Source organism: Neodiprion fabricii, chromosome 2, assembly GCF_021155785.1.
Source record: "Neodiprion fabricii isolate iyNeoFabr1 chromosome 2, iyNeoFabr1.1, whole genome shotgun sequence".
NCBI lineage: Eukaryota > Metazoa > Arthropoda > Insecta > Hymenoptera > Diprionidae > Neodiprion > Neodiprion fabricii.
In genome coordinates this window covers 35,155,755-35,170,763 of record NC_060240.1, presented here as the reverse complement: position 1 = coordinate 35,170,763, position 15,009 = coordinate 35,155,755, and the positions used below count along the sequence as shown (strand labels likewise).

The following is a 15,009-nucleotide window of genomic DNA, read 5'->3' as shown; positions in this document are numbered from 1 at the left end:
GTAATCGAAATCGATTCTGAACGTTCCGATACGTCTAATTGTTACATAAACTGATGCTAAAAACTTTGTGATGTACGAGATATCGTTCATTGCATATTGAATTAGCGGCGAGGCTAAAAAGCGGGGAAACGTGACTCAAACGCGATAAACTAAAACCGCATTTTATACGTCTATCCCTATAGAATCTAGAAATAGAATTTTATACCCGCCGCGACTGTGAGAAAATAAGTTTAATAATTTTTTGAAAACTCTACCGAATCGAGCGTGTTACTTATATTCCTTATAGGTGTTTTTAAAATTGATATTCTTATCTCTTTAAATCGATACCGAGATTGTACATGTATGTAGTTTATGTGTATTTTATCGATCGTTTACATTATAGGCATGTATAATAAATATATACACGAGACCTTCGGACAATTTTACAGATTCACAAACCGCGTACGATGTATATTATATCATATAAATACGACGTAGCATTTAACGAATCGAACCGTAGTTAAACCACGCGTTCAGGTATAAAAATAAAAAATGATATTGAAAGAGGAAAAGAAAACTGTGCTGTTAGTGCCCAGTGTGTGATTTGTAAAACCGTTTGATTGAAATAAATATGTGTGTTTCGAGCTTGCACAAAGTTATTCCGAAGCCTAAACGATCCGAGACCTTGATTACGTTAATTCGTTAAATAAACTATACCCTCTTATAATTGCCTGCAAATACGAAAGGCATGTGATAGCGAAATCTAGAATTAGAATTCGAGAGAGTCTCGACAGGTTGGACTTCGTCACGCTTTGCGATTCGCGATAATACAACACCTTTCCAGACCGCAACTCTCCTCGTTACAGAGTCAGCATGAAACTAGAATAATCCGGTGGTCACAAGCCGTGCAATCTCTCGAAATCTCCGTCAAACTATGCACGCATCCATCTTCGTGTTTACGAGGCGGCGAAGAATATTGATATACAAATATCAGGCAGTCGCTGCAGGCGAATCACTTTGGTACACCTACGATATACATAAATTGCACATTGATACGCATATTTCGCCGACTTATAATTATCCGCACCATCTCATTTCATGCCGTTCGTGCATGGCTGCTGGATGTAGTCGAGGCAAAATCCCCTGTTGCCCACGTCGTTCGGCGCCTCGACGCTGTCGGTGTGAAAGACGAGTCTGAAGGGCTTGACCGTGCCTGAAAAGTACGTTTATCAGCGATGAAGCGCCTTGCCCGTGAATAACGGGGTCCGAAAATCGAGCGAAACCATCGGACGTCGGACGATACTCACTTATAACGTTCGAGGAGTTCAGCACCTGATTCTCGGCGTTGAACGTCCCTCCGCATATCCTGTCGGTGCACTGAACCCCGGTGTTCGGTTGTCGGCCCATGTTCGACGCGCAGGGGATCATCAGCCAGTCAGTTTGGCAGGCGGCCCCCGTCATCGACGAGATCTGCGTGCCCTGGGTGTTTCCCGTCAGGGTGAACGCGTTGCTTCTAGAGGGTTGAGGGCGGCCGCCTTGGGGGGTTGCGGCTGGCATTACCATAGCTTGCGGGATAACGGAGAACGGGGATTATCTTATCCGAAGACCTCGAAGGGTCGAAGGGCGAGAAAATTCGGGACTCGAAATCCCTGAGAATCGTCACTCACCGTCCGCGTCGCTGCAGGGCATGTACTGCACCCCGCAAAAGTTCCTCTCCATCCTGATGCAGATGCTGTAGTCCTGATTGGACAGCTGTAGCCCGGTGTTAGGCTCGTAGTTGAAGGACTTTATCTTCCCGGAAACGCCGGTGAAGTACTGGAGGCACCCTTCCTCCGCCCTGTAGATACTGCTGCAGGGAACGTGGATGATCCTGACTTTCCAGGATCGCGCGAAGGATCCGCCGCTCGTTACGAACGTCAGCATCACGGGATTCACCTGTCCAACTCCGGCGTCGACGTACATGTGGTTGCCGTTGTTGCTGCCGCAAATCGGAGGGATCGGATTTCCCCCGGAGACGATGAACTGGTCGTTCGTACAAGCGTTATTCGTAGGCTCGGGTCCCCGGATGTTGAACTGGTCGAAATCGAGCCTGTCAAAGAAGCCGAGAGACGCGTAAGAAGCCGGCGGAAATTCAATGATCGGTGGAGTCGCTCGCTCACCGAAACTGACAGACGTCCGGATGCGACTTGAGGATCGTCAGCTGACAGGAATCCGTCCCGTCAAAGGTCGACGGGTAGTTCATGTTCACGAAGTAAGTGTTGTTCGTGCTCGTCGTCTGGCCGCACATTGCCGTCACTAAACGTGATGAAACGATTACACGCCCCGCTTTGAAAGCCCCCTGATATCAAACCTACGGTGCAACTTACAAGCGCAACAGACGCCGTAGCCGTTAGCGCAAGGTCCGCCGGAAACGCCGCCTCTCGTCGAGCATTCCGCGGCCGATATGCAGGTGCCGTTCTCGCCGTTCATCCCTGAGCAAAGGCTGTTGTCGAATTGGACGAGGGTGAAAAGCGAGAGAACTGCGGGGTTAATTTTGTGGCGTGATTAGGCCGAGTTTGACGCCGGGTTGGGCGAAAGGCTCAACTCGGATGCATCGATCTCGCTTACATCTTCGATCTCGGAAACTGGACCCGTATCCCGATGCCTGGTTCGTCGGGGGCTCCGCTACTTGTTGACGTCTTTCTCCATGTTGCCAGCCACGATTTCTCGCAGGAGATCTGCCCCAGTTTCTGCCCCTCGTATTCCACTTTTCACCATCCGAATAAGTCGAGACGAAGCAGACGCAGGTCAACGCGGCGAAGAATAATGGTCGCAACATGTTCTTCTGGAAGAAAGAAAAACAGGCGCGCAGAAATTTGTGAGAAAAACCGACCGGGATGGACTTGCGGATGAGGGCTGCTGTTGAGGTTGAGATTCTTTTTATTCACCTTCAGATTTTTTAATCGAACGATCAGATTCTCCTAGTCAATTGTCTCTAACTATACGCGTTTTGCAGTTACGGTGGAACTAGTGCGCGTCCTTGTTGGTCCTGGGTTTAAATAGTCAGGGTGAGCAGCGAAGACGCGTCGCTCTGCATCTCAAGCAGCAAACCAGACTACAGTTGCAAAATCGCTATCCTCAAGACGGGGAAAGCTTGGAAATTTAATTGAGGAATATGCAACGCGACATTATACGATAAACCGGGCTGTTACTCCCGCTCGCAAGGATAAATTGAAGATGAAAGTAACGCGATTACAATTACTCGATTAAACTCGGCGTGTCACCGCTCTGTTGTAAAAGAACGCCTGCGTAAAACGACCAACGTCTCCAGGTTTGCGCTGAGGAATTTTCGCTTCGAATACTTGAAGCAATTATTCAATTAACTGCAGCGTTGAATCACGTTTGTTCAATTCGCATATTCGGAAAATTTTACCACGCGCGGAAATATTCGGTACATGTAACGAAAAGAAAACTATATTTCAGACTTATACATGCACAGATTTTTTCAGAGTTACGCAACAGGAAAAGAAAGCTGCCGCTTATCTCGATGTTTGGGCTTCTGCAGATGGCGTGGAAAAATGTCGTGGGAAACTAGCGGAACGTCGGTGACGAAAGTACAATTTTTTTCTTCACAGTGAGCAAACCGGAAGAGACACGACTCAGCCGAATTCTTACGGTAACGAGATCGTTTCATCTCACGATGTTACAAGGTAATTTATTCGTTTGCATCAGCGAAAAATAACAATGACGTAACGGTAACGAACGTTGAATAAGTAACCCATTTTTTAAAAGTTCACCTCTCCGTTCCGATGTGTTAAGAACTAAAAATTCGGATAGTCAACTTCCGTTTCAATTACAGGACTCTTCCGGTATCACTTGATTTACAGGAGTATTCGACTACTGGTCACAGACCGGTGCACGACCTGCTGTAGGTTCCTAGTTTGTACCGACGCCACGATCAGCAACTTCTGACTCGAGTGGGCGTCGGTAAAGAGGAACTCTACCGTACCGCAGCGAGTTGCAAAGTGTTGCCTCCGCCGTTCGCCAGGACAATCGAACCGGTGCAGGGCCGATTTCACTTCCATTTTTCGTTTTTCGTTTCACGCGTGGCGTCGACTTGTTCGCTCGTTCTAAGCGAGTCGCCGGCGGATCGAGGGGTTGATTTTTTTCTCAAATTTCGTCTAATTTTTTCTCATTTTTTCTCAACCTCCTTCACGGCCGTCGACTGATGAATAACAATAATCAGGTCGACGGGAAGGAACCTCCTCGATCGTAACATCGGAGGTTCCGAGGCTATAGAGCGAGGATCGGTTCTATCGAGAATTCTTTGAACCGGTAATTCGGAGAGCCGGGGCTTCCGCGCTTCATTTCCTAATGAATATAATTATTATTGACGGGGATGTATAATAACCGGCTGACCGGTAAGACGGCAACGCCAATAAGATGAGTCTTATTTTTGGGGGCAAATTGTAGAGCTCGACAGCCGGGTTGAAGGCGGCAGGATCTCGTCTGTAATCCTTGCACATTTTTTCGCCTAATTATTTACCTCGCAGGGAAGCTTTTCGCGGCGTTCCGATTTTTTACCTCCTCGAAGAAAACCGCCGGCACCGCTTTTACAATTATCGCGGACAATTGAATAAACGGCGCGGCGATGCGCTAAAATTTGCATACTTGATACCAGAATGATACGAAATTTAGCGAGACTGTTCTCCCGGGTGATTAAGATAAGACCGATTACTCCCCTTCCTTCCGCGGTATATTCTAGCCGCACCTCTGTACGAAATTAACCACTCATCTTCTCCGGGCATCGGCTAATTGGACGATCTACATAATCAACGCGTATACCAGTCAGCGTGCTAACGTCAAAGAACGTCGTTTATTTTTATTCTCGATTTTCTCTTCAGCGCTATGTCATAATTTTGAGCTGTATAATGTGTACACGTTAAAGCTGCGCTACTTTTTATATTCTGCACACTCTCCGCGAGACCCACGCTTACATACATGCGCATATGCATATAACATACCTATACATGCCTGTGTGCATTCCGTTGTTTTCTTCTTCCTTTTAATACCGTTGTAACATCATACGAATGAATCGGCACGATTGCTCGTATTGTTCTCTGAAATTATATAAAGGAGCACAACCCGATGCGCTTTCACTGAGCGATTTATCTTCATATCATAATTACGTCGACTCGATGCACTTGGTTGTGTATTCCAGATTAGTCCGATACCTCTAACCCTCGTTTGAAACGTTCCCGTTTCATTACTTTGACCCAGATTTTTTAAACAACAAATAACGAATCCCGATCTCTGGTGCTCTGGGAAAATAACTAATCGTAGAAATGTGCAATATCGAGGCGTATCGGATAATGTATGACGGAAAAATGAGGAGGTCTTCAACGCTAGGGCATCGTCAGGGTTGCTGGGTGGCGGTGGAGGGAAAAGTTGGTGGCAGCAAGTGCCTACTCGGGGATATAATAACGAAGAGTACCGCATGGTATTATAATAATGCAATTTGCCGCGGAGTGCCGGGCAGCGCCGGTGCTTACGATAACATCTCGAACAGAGCCCATCAACGAACTTTATTTCATTAACATACGCGATTGAATCGACGATTCCGAGCCAATCGAACCTTCGGAGTGAAACAATTAAATTATTTATTGCCCATAAATATTGAGACAAGTTACATATTTGTTTCCTTATTTTTTTTCTCGTCTTTCCGTTTCTCCTTTTTTTCTTCGTAAACGTGCTGCGCAACTTTATAGTCGCTGTCGAATCGCGCGGCGTTTTTATTTCTAGAGGCAAGCAAGTAAAAAAGGATTTGGGCTAGCTTACTCCAAATTATCATAATTCCATTTCGTTGTATATTATACCCGCCCAGCGACAGTCGTAAAGACACCGATGATACCCGTGTAAAAAGATGAGACCCAGCGACGAAGTGCCGGACATAATTTTTCGGCCGTGATAACCCTCAGCTTCGACTCGCACAATGATATTATGTAGATTAAAAAACTCCGATTTACTTGTAAAAATGCAGTATCGCTGGACAGCCAACCGTTACACGGTGTATCAATTTTTAACACCGAAGATAGAAAAGCTCGTGTGCATCGAGTACTTGGGACGCGGAAGGGCGAAGGCCGAGCGATGCAGGTTCGGGACGAGGATCGTAAATACAGATTTTTTGTCCGTAGAACTAATTTCAGATTTATCGCTTCGTCGGTGATAAGGCTAATTATTATTACCTGTTTTTTGCCCCTGTGAAAATACGTTTCGTTCATTCAAACGTACTGCGTCCCATACGCATTATATTATACTTGTCGAAATTAAAGTAACGGCACGAATGCACGATAAGATTACTCGTCGATTCCTGCCGGTTGCAGCTCCTTTTCTCCCCACGTCCTCTCTCCCCTTTCTCCCTCTACCTCGCCCTCTCACTCTCTCCTCTCCTCTCCTCCGCATCCTCGGAAGGTACCCAACGATCGGCGTTCGGCTCTCTTGTACAATTTATTTCCGAATTGCAGGAGGGATATAATAGCTGATTACCGAGAGTCAAGGGATGATTGCCGGTGGGAGCCTCTCTCGACCGCTGACAGCCGTGATACGAGATGAATCGAATCTACAGCAATGACATTTGGTTTAGTGGTTCGTTTTTCGGACGAGGATTATTAAACGAGACCTGCTATTAACGGCCCGAGAGTCGGAGAACCGACGGACAGAGCCACTGTTGATTTAAGACGATAATACCTACCCTCGGCCCTATTTTTATAGGATAAAAAATGAAGGGAAGAAAAGTTCCTCCAAGCGGACGGTCAATAATTATAGATTCGCAGAGGCACGGCACCGACTCTCTCTCCTCCGACATCTCGAGCCTCGGTTGGCAAAGCCGATTCCTCGAGTCGTTGCAAAAACCGAATATCCTCCCCGTCTTCCCTTCATTGCGATTAACGCGCCTTCCGATATCTTCCAAGCTTCGAGACCTCGGACTCGGTGGGTAGGCAATCACAGACGGAAGATGGAGAGACAGGAGGAGGTCGAAACGAACGCCGGGACGTTAGGATATCCAGGAGTCGAAGAAGCAGGGGGCGAGGCGAGGGAAGCTCCGAACGACGCCGATCGAACACCTAAAATTTAATTGCCACCGGCAGCGGCGGCAGGTAGTCAAGTCCGGACGTCGTCGGCGGGGTTGGACCTCCGGTTGCTCCGCTTGCTCCCCGAAGCTGCGGACGAGGACGAGGGCTGTACCCTCGGTGACCCTCCGACCAACCGGTGCATTCCACGAACCACGATTCTTATCTAACGGGTAATACCTCGAGGCCTACCGTATATGATTAGCCGGTCGTGCGCCCGTACAGCTGTCGCCGTCCCCGCGCGTCCCGGCACTCCGCTATAAACGCACCCCCAAATTTATATCCCCGCGTTTATAACAAGGGCGTCGATTTCCTCCACGAGTGATCGTAAAGAACCCGTAAGCGTGTTACCTTTCTTCGCCGTAAGTGCCTAAGTGCGGTTAATTTACCCTCTGCTACACCGGTTTTTGTGTTTGTTTTTTTTTTTATTTAGGAAAATGTCACCAATGAACGCATGCCGCTGATCCGAGAGCACTGATTTCGACGTGTTTTTACGATACGTGTGATTTTCAGCTTCGCGTTACCATTCGGCGGTGCTGAAAAATCGAATATCCACCGCCACTTCGTTATATCCATAGAGCGAACAACACTCGTGGTGTTCTGTTTCCAGCAATTTTAGCAGTGTATGCCTCGAACGAGATAATTTATACCGCCCACGATGAACCGGATCACAGACACTGCGTATGCCGGGAAAATACAACGTAGGCATGTCACACGCCGTGTGTTACGATTTGTATTTATGATTGTATGGCTCAAAAAGCTGCACGGGGGAAATTGCGACGCGAAAGTGAAATTCGATTCGACTGTTTCGGAACGTTCCGTTATTTTCGAGCGAATTTCCGAGAGATAAGACGGGGATTCTTGGTATTTGAATTTCATAGACTAATGAAATGGTCCGGTACGGGGCAGGGAATTTTACAGCTCCGCGAGACGATCGTGTAACAATCCCCTTGTTTGCCGTTGAGAGGGGATGTTTTTCAGAAGCACGCCCTTCGACCCCTTTAGGGTAATCCTTAGTTGTCACCGACCGCGGTCTGGTCTCATTGTCCGCGGGTTTCACCATTTTGCATTTTACCGTTAATGATCTGTGAACGAACGCCCGTTACGTTGCCTCACCACCGAACAAAGCTGACGCGCATCTTTTTACCTGTTTTCAGTCCCTCTTTCTCTCCCTCGCACTCTCCCCTTTGCTCTTCGTTTCTAGTTTTCTCACCAACTAAACCATACGTAAGTTACATGAGCTAAATACGAAATAATGAAACAGAATTTTCTCAACAATTGCTTATTGTCTATTATGAACGCCACGCATGAGGCACGTTTTCTGCCGCCTTCTCACAAATGTGTTTTTTTTTTTTTTTTATTTTGCAAACGATACATCGACTCAAAGGTTTATTCATTTCGTTGCGTACAAGCCACGTGCTGTTGTCAAAGATTTTGGGTTGCGTAAAATTTATTTTCCAGTTCATGAAAGTTCAACCGATTGTAATTGTAAATTGTAAAAAGTCTAATCACAAGTGAACAATTCCGTAGTCCGCCTGTGCTGATGAGGCGGAGCGTCTTTTATTTCAAGGAAACGGTAAGTAATCCGCAATGTAGCCACTGATTGGGAAAACTTGTTAGTGTTTTTTCTCTTACTGCCGTCTAATCTTTGGTCTTCAGTTTTACCCTTGCTTATATCTATGAGGGAACAATCCACCTGCTGTTTAGAGCGTTAGCAGGAATCTGTCGAGCCGCCTAAAAATTCAGTCACACGTAAGACAATTTTAATTAGGGTTCGCGTCGATGTCCTCCAGCCGTCAATGGCCATTACAATTGGTGATTAATTAGATTAATTAATTGGTAGAAAAATCGAGGGGTTAAGAAAATGGGAATGTTGTCAGAGTATTATTTTCATTATTTATTTTATACTTTTACTCTACGTCAAATTCCTAGGATACACCGAATCCGAGTTTCATTCTCCCGCAGCTTTACAAGGGATCTCTGTCGTAAAGCCCTTGGTTGCCTTTTTTAATTTCGGTGGGGTGGCGGACGGTGTCTAAAATTCACACAGGACACAATGCCTCGAGGACGCGGCGGGACGCGAACCGTATGCAGAGGCTCGTTGCCTTTACCTACGCGCCACACACACACACACACTTATACCTCATAGTATACCATATACGTGCACACTTACTCCCGCTGAGATAACCATAGGTACAGAGATCGTGTGTTTCTACCAATTGATGTGAGAACCATCGATTCACTTCGCGTCGGCCATCTGCATCCCTGCCCGAGGGTGCGGCGCACGATTATTTTGCTATGGGAAAAAACGGACGGCCTTTAAGTTTGCTCAACGTTACGCGTGCTGCCATTTTTTTCAAACAAATCATTTCATGGATTTTCCGTGAATTATATACTTACGTAATTTACATACTATTGATTTACATTCGTATCGTGACTTTTGATTCGGAAACGGCTCGATTATGCTTGGAAGTGAATGAAAATTGAAGAAACGAAAGAGTTCCGTGATTTTAAGATCGGATCGGATCATCGTATGTGGACATTGATTCAGGGTAATTGTAAGCAGTTGGGGTATAAATACCTATACTTTTATTTTTATCAAACGTCGTCCTGCGGACAAGAACGCGTATATACGCGTGTCCTAGTTACTAATTGAGAAACACCAGGATTCTAGAGCCGACATTCGGACTCTAGGTTTATCAGTTACGTGTTCGGAATCCCCGATGTAGGAGAAGGCCGCATTAGCATACGGTAGCGGTCGGCGGTCGAGCCGTTTCGATACGCGGCAAACGCGGGCCAATCTTGTACATAGTTCGATATTTTACAGACACAGCTGCGGCGTGAGATACGCGAGTCTTGTAAATGACATAGAGTATAGGTGTAATTTAGTACGGCACTTGGATGGGGGTGGAGAGTGCAGTGCGTGGGCAGCGGCTCGTGCAGTGATTCGTAGAAGGCGATTTATTACTCGGGGGAAATTGAATTACTCTGAGTGACTTGTGGAGAAATGTCTAAGAACTGATTTGAATGCAATTGATTAATTATACCTCTTTGTATTTTTCTTTTTTTTTCTTCTTTCTCATTGGCGGGCGCCGTATTATCGATTTCTCACTAAACAATCACCGTCCGCGTGCGTCAATTGTACGCAGATAGCGGGGCACGCGTACGGAGAACCAAGTTTTGAGTAACGAGCCAACTCTGTACGGATAACACCTTCCAAGATTCAATTATCGGCAGTGAACCAGCCTTTATTGCTCCTCCGTCAAATCGTATTCCACTTTCGAGGCTCCGTGGCTCGCGTTATCAAACGATCTGCGCATAATGTGTATTTTGTGTATAATAAATAATGTACATACATATATATACATACAGCGCATGTTACATGCGACGTAAACGCGCAAGGCACGACTCTCACTTTTATTACTGCACTACTTCGGATCCACCGTGCAGAATCTCGAGTCTCGAAATATACTTTATCACTTCCGGTTTGTCCTGAAAAAATTCACGTACAATTTCGAGATATTTGATACAGGAGAACCGGAAGCGAAGTTAGACACGAGCATCCCTGAGTTGCATAACCGCGTATTTTCCAACATCTCTGATTTATGGATACCTATATTCGGTATTATGCAGTACTCGTGCGTGTTGTATAATAACGTGAACGCAATTCAATTTTCGTTGGTCGTCATAAAATTAGGCTTATGATTTATAGTGACAATTATCGTTGTATCATTGTGCATGTACACGCCCGCTAGCTGGTGTAAAAATTAACTTTTTACACTGAACTTTGGGATTTCGCGTCGGCGTGTCGGGCATATCGCATGTCTCGGAAGCGTAAAATAAACCTATTTCTATGCAGGTGGAATCATTGAGTAGTTTAATTTTAGGGCTGGTTTTGATATACGATCATGCGAGGTGTCAAAAGAATGGTAATAATTGCTAATTAGTGAAAATTAGAGCAACCACCTAGACCTGTTGCTTGTTTCCTGTTCTTTATCCTCCCGCTGCAGGAACTCAGATTACCGCACGAAGCGAGCACGGCTCGAGTGCCGCGGGTATATCCTTGAATAATTCTCCTCCTTATTTTTTTCACTCTCTTTCTCCCCCTCATTTTCATAATACTGGCTCTCTCAATAAAAATATGCATAATAAATTTAGTGCGCGTATATAATGCGCTATATATACCGGGCATGCCTCACTCCTCTGCTCGGCATCTGCCCGGACTTAATGCCTAAGCGATATCACGATCCTGCCGGCCGCAGGCCTTCGGCCCGGTCGACTCGCTCGCCTGGAATTGAAACGCGGAGAAGGAAACACCGTATCGCCTTACGAATTCTCCTGTAACTTGAAATAATTCTACGAATGGTCAGGAGGACTCTGTATCTCGGATCTACCGAACCCGCTTTCTCAGGCATTCGGAATTGATTGAGACAAGATCGGAAAGCTTTCGGTCGCTTCCTGGACAGGACTCCCCACTTTATGTCGACAGGACAGTTTGGAGATAGCGCGCGGTCGACGAAACCGGGGGTTGAGATAGCCGGCTCTCTCCGAGGGAAAGGGATGCTGCTCTCGAACGGGTGAACCTGGAATTGATGCGATCCCTTTGATCTAGCCGGTTCGATTTATAGGCAACGCGTCGCGCCTGCCGCCGCACGAAATTAAGACCCGGGACAATCGCTTCACGCGGATCCTCCGTCCGTTGTAACCGATACTTATGCCTATAACGACATCGAATCGCGGCAACCCGTTTTTCCAGCAAACCAGATCGTCGTGCGGCGAAAGGATTGTTTCAGTGGGGTAGAAAAGTGCCGAGTGAATCGGGTACAGCATTCGCCAAATGTGCTGTTGAGTCTTACAATTTTCAAGAGTCCACGGGTGATACCTTTTCGCAGTTTGCGTTGTCTTCTTCGACACTATTGAGCAGGTTATCCCAATTTATTAGACGCGTCCTGCAGGACCCGCGGCAGACAAATGAACCGATCGATCGTTGAGGCGAGACGTTCGTAGAAAAATTTTTGTCCCACAGTACAGGGTGATTATCTTATCGAGACGGTAGGATCTGAAAAGGCGAAGAATCGGGCTTGAGGTTTGCCGGTGAGTTTAAAATGCGATCGGTAGGTGAAATACAACGACATTATCTTGGACAAGTTTGCCGCATGCTCGACTCCGGCGGAGCAGCGAGAGGATGACTTCATTCTAGTTTCAAGGATCGGTAGAAATTTATCGCATCCTTCGCGGCTCATTCAGTCCCGCATGGACCGCGGTTCCTAAACGAGGAAATACACAACCGGCCGTCCCTCCGCCCCGCAGGATGGTCCTTCAGCCTTGAGTCGAAGTCGGCGCTTCGGTTGATCCCGGTCCCCAGTTCCCAGATCTCGAATCTCTCGACTCTTAAGCCACTAAAAACGTCTTTATGAGTTTCGGTTGTTAACACGAGCTGGACCGCGGCGATGCTGCGGCACGTATCTGCGCGAGATCTCGCCCATCCTTGGAGCAGCACCTGAAGAAGGCGAAGGAAAAGAAGGGGTCCTCGGGGATAGAGCCGTCATTGGGCTCTCGAAGCCTGAGAATATCGTTCCGTCCTGCGGCGTCGCATTCGCTCTAGTGCAGTGGGAAGATGTCGCCCAGGACCCGCCGGAGATTTGTGACGAGTCCGTACCTGTGGGAAACAAGTTATATATGCTTGCAACCCCGAGTCACGGCCCGAAAAGCCCCACGGAGCGACGCCTCTTTTACAAAACCTGCCTGCCGGGTCTTGTAAAATCATCCGAAAACCTGCCCCTTTGCTTGTTTCTGCGTACGAGCCGTTTCCAGAACAGGGTTGCTGGAAAAACAATTTGGCTTCAAGCAAAGTCTCGAGTTTCCGCAAAACCAACGTGGAAGCTTTTCCGGAACCAGCCAACCTGAACACTCTGAGCAACCTGCTACCGCCTGGTTTGGAAACGGTTTGCACGTGACTCGGAATCGCGGGGCCGAATGAAATTCGGCTCATTTGTCAACCGGAACGGTTATAGTTCAGGTTTAGATGGGAATAAGGCGAGCGCTGGAAGCGCGCAGCGTTGGTTAGATAGAACTTGTTGCTCGGAGAAGGATTGCGACAACGCCGGTTGGATTTAGCGAGTTGAAAATTTATATGCCCTGGATTAGGAAGAATCCTTCCTCTCGAACCTCCCGTTCGCGTGTTGCCGATTTTTATCTTTATTTATGGAGACCGCGGCGAATGTCTCACCTCCTTATTCGATCCGCGAGCTCCTGCCTCTGCGGCATTACAAGACTGAGCAATAATGTAGCGGTCCGGGAAAATTCACTCCCAATAATCAGCTATCGCGGCTTTTAAGAAACGGGAGAGAACAGAACTTCGGGAATATTTTATACCCGCTATCCGTTATCGGGATGAGCTGCAGAAGTCGATTTACAGCCTCGGGATCCAGCGCCGTGCGTCGTGGATCCCGACCACTTCGAACGGTCGGCGTTTATGGGTGCGGCGGTCTCTGAAAAGAAGGACCAACGTCCGTGCTCTGGCTCTCTTTAAGCATCCATCGGGAACACGTCGGTCGAATCCTGCACGGAGATGCGGACGGACGGGATCCACCGGCGCAACCTTACGAACTCACGTGCGCTCGAAAAGAATTCTACACCTGGTTACAAAAATCATCGAGAGCTGGTTCGAAGCCGCGTTGCGACGGTAAGAAAGATCCTTTGCATCTTCAATATTTCTAGTCTCGCTTCGTATCTTCATCTCGACTGTACGAAGTGATTTTCCACAGTTTTCCCCGAACGTTTCGAAGAGATTCGCCATGGGCAACCGATCCATTAGCCGTCACTCGCGGGTCGGGACAAAAACTTTCAAGGTCCACTGTACCCGGTCTATCGCCTGGATGAAAGAGAGACAATTTAATTCAACGCCAGGCGATCGCAGGTGCGTTGGCCTGCCTGTAGCCAGCCAGCCATCTCTCGCCGCGCACAGATCTTGGGAGGTAGATATTACTCCTCGGAGCGAGGTGATGACAGATCCCTGGATCGATGAGTGGTTCGCCGGACGTGATCTGGCTGCGCGATTACACCTCCTCGTCTCTAAACAGAATCACTTCTTCCCACATTCAACTCCGTACCCCGAAGATAACCGTATATTTCTGTCCCTCGACCACCTCCGCCCTTTCTTCTTCGTCCACTGCCTACGTAAACCGACCGACGTGTCTGCGTTATGTTAAATACGTATGGTACGCAACCTGTTTGCCGGGCGTTGTGGTTATCTCGCCGAATGTACCCGACAAATTAAACCTATTTACTACAGTTTTTATCTCCCGCAGCTTCTCCGGCTGGCACTTGACGAGCCTCCGATTTCTCCGGCGTCCCATCGTCCGCCTCGCCACTCGCGATCGGAACTCGTCGCTGCCGATGCGCTCCGGTAGTGCCGAGGAGTTTGTTCCAGAGATAACGATGCACTGCCTACATGAGCGCGAGGAATCGTCATGAGAGTAAAAAACACAGATGAGCGAGGGAGGACATCCGAGAGAGAAGAACCGCTTGTCGCGTAGCGGACGCGACACTCTCGGGTGCCTTTTCATCGCCCACGTCTGTATATTCCCCGCGAATTCCTGCATTTCTCGGCTACTCTCATCCTCAGCCGTGACTTCTCAGCCGCCCTTACGGACCGCGGAAATATTGGACCCAAAAAATGAGGTCACCGTATTCACGGTTTCACATTCGCGATCCATTTCATACCCTTGCAATCACGGCTCGGGACTATCAGAGTCCGTACTTCGCAGCCGAGAGAGAAGCCGGAGGTGTTCGTTGACACCTTTGGCGTGTTCCCCCTGCCCCTTTCCACACATGGTACTCGGCGCAATGTCGTGAAAGATGTGCGGGCGTCCCGAGGCGTTGCTGCCTCGTGATTTACGCAGAATCTCACACGGCCCAC

The 15,009-nt window shown here is 47.7% G+C and overlaps 1 protein-coding gene and 1 long non-coding RNA gene across 2 annotated transcripts; one reads left to right on the top strand and one right to left on the bottom strand.

Moving 5' to 3' along the window:
- Window positions 1-253: 253 nt before the first annotated feature.
- Window positions 254-2,797, bottom strand: LOC124175631. Its single transcript, XM_046556030.1, has 6 exons — window positions 2,587-2,797; window positions 2,346-2,501; window positions 2,139-2,274; window positions 1,647-2,068; window positions 1,287-1,544; window positions 254-1,192 (listed from the first exon to the last, which is right to left on the bottom strand). Exons 1-6 carry the CDS (start codon window positions 2,795-2,797, stop codon window positions 1,071-1,073), a joined length of 1,305 nt encoding a protein of 434 aa, XP_046411986.1. The 3' UTR covers window positions 254-1,070.
- Window positions 2,798-13,544: 10,747 nt separating this feature from the next.
- On the top strand, window positions 13,545-14,744 carry LOC124174807. The gene is made up of 3 exons (XR_006869007.1): window positions 13,545-13,773; window positions 13,856-14,308; window positions 14,399-14,744. It is a non-coding gene; the product is annotated as an uncharacterized LOC124174807 (long non-coding RNA).
- Window positions 14,745-15,009: the final 265 nt, after the last annotated feature.

Bases quoted from the DNA above. Each gene is read 5' to 3' on its own strand.
- LOC124175631 (XM_046556030.1), bottom strand. From the start codon at position 2,797: ATGTTGCGACCATTATTCTTCGCCGCGTTGACCTGCGTCTGCTTCGTC. The intron at 2,275-2,345 runs GTAAGTTGCACC...CATCACGTTTAG, and splicing joins CTACGGCGTCTGTTGCGCTT to TGACGGCAATGTGCGGCCAG. The intron at 1,545-1,646 runs GTGAGTGACGAT...TTATCCCGCAAG, and splicing joins GCCCTGCAGCGACGCGGACG to CTATGGTAATGCCAGCCGCA.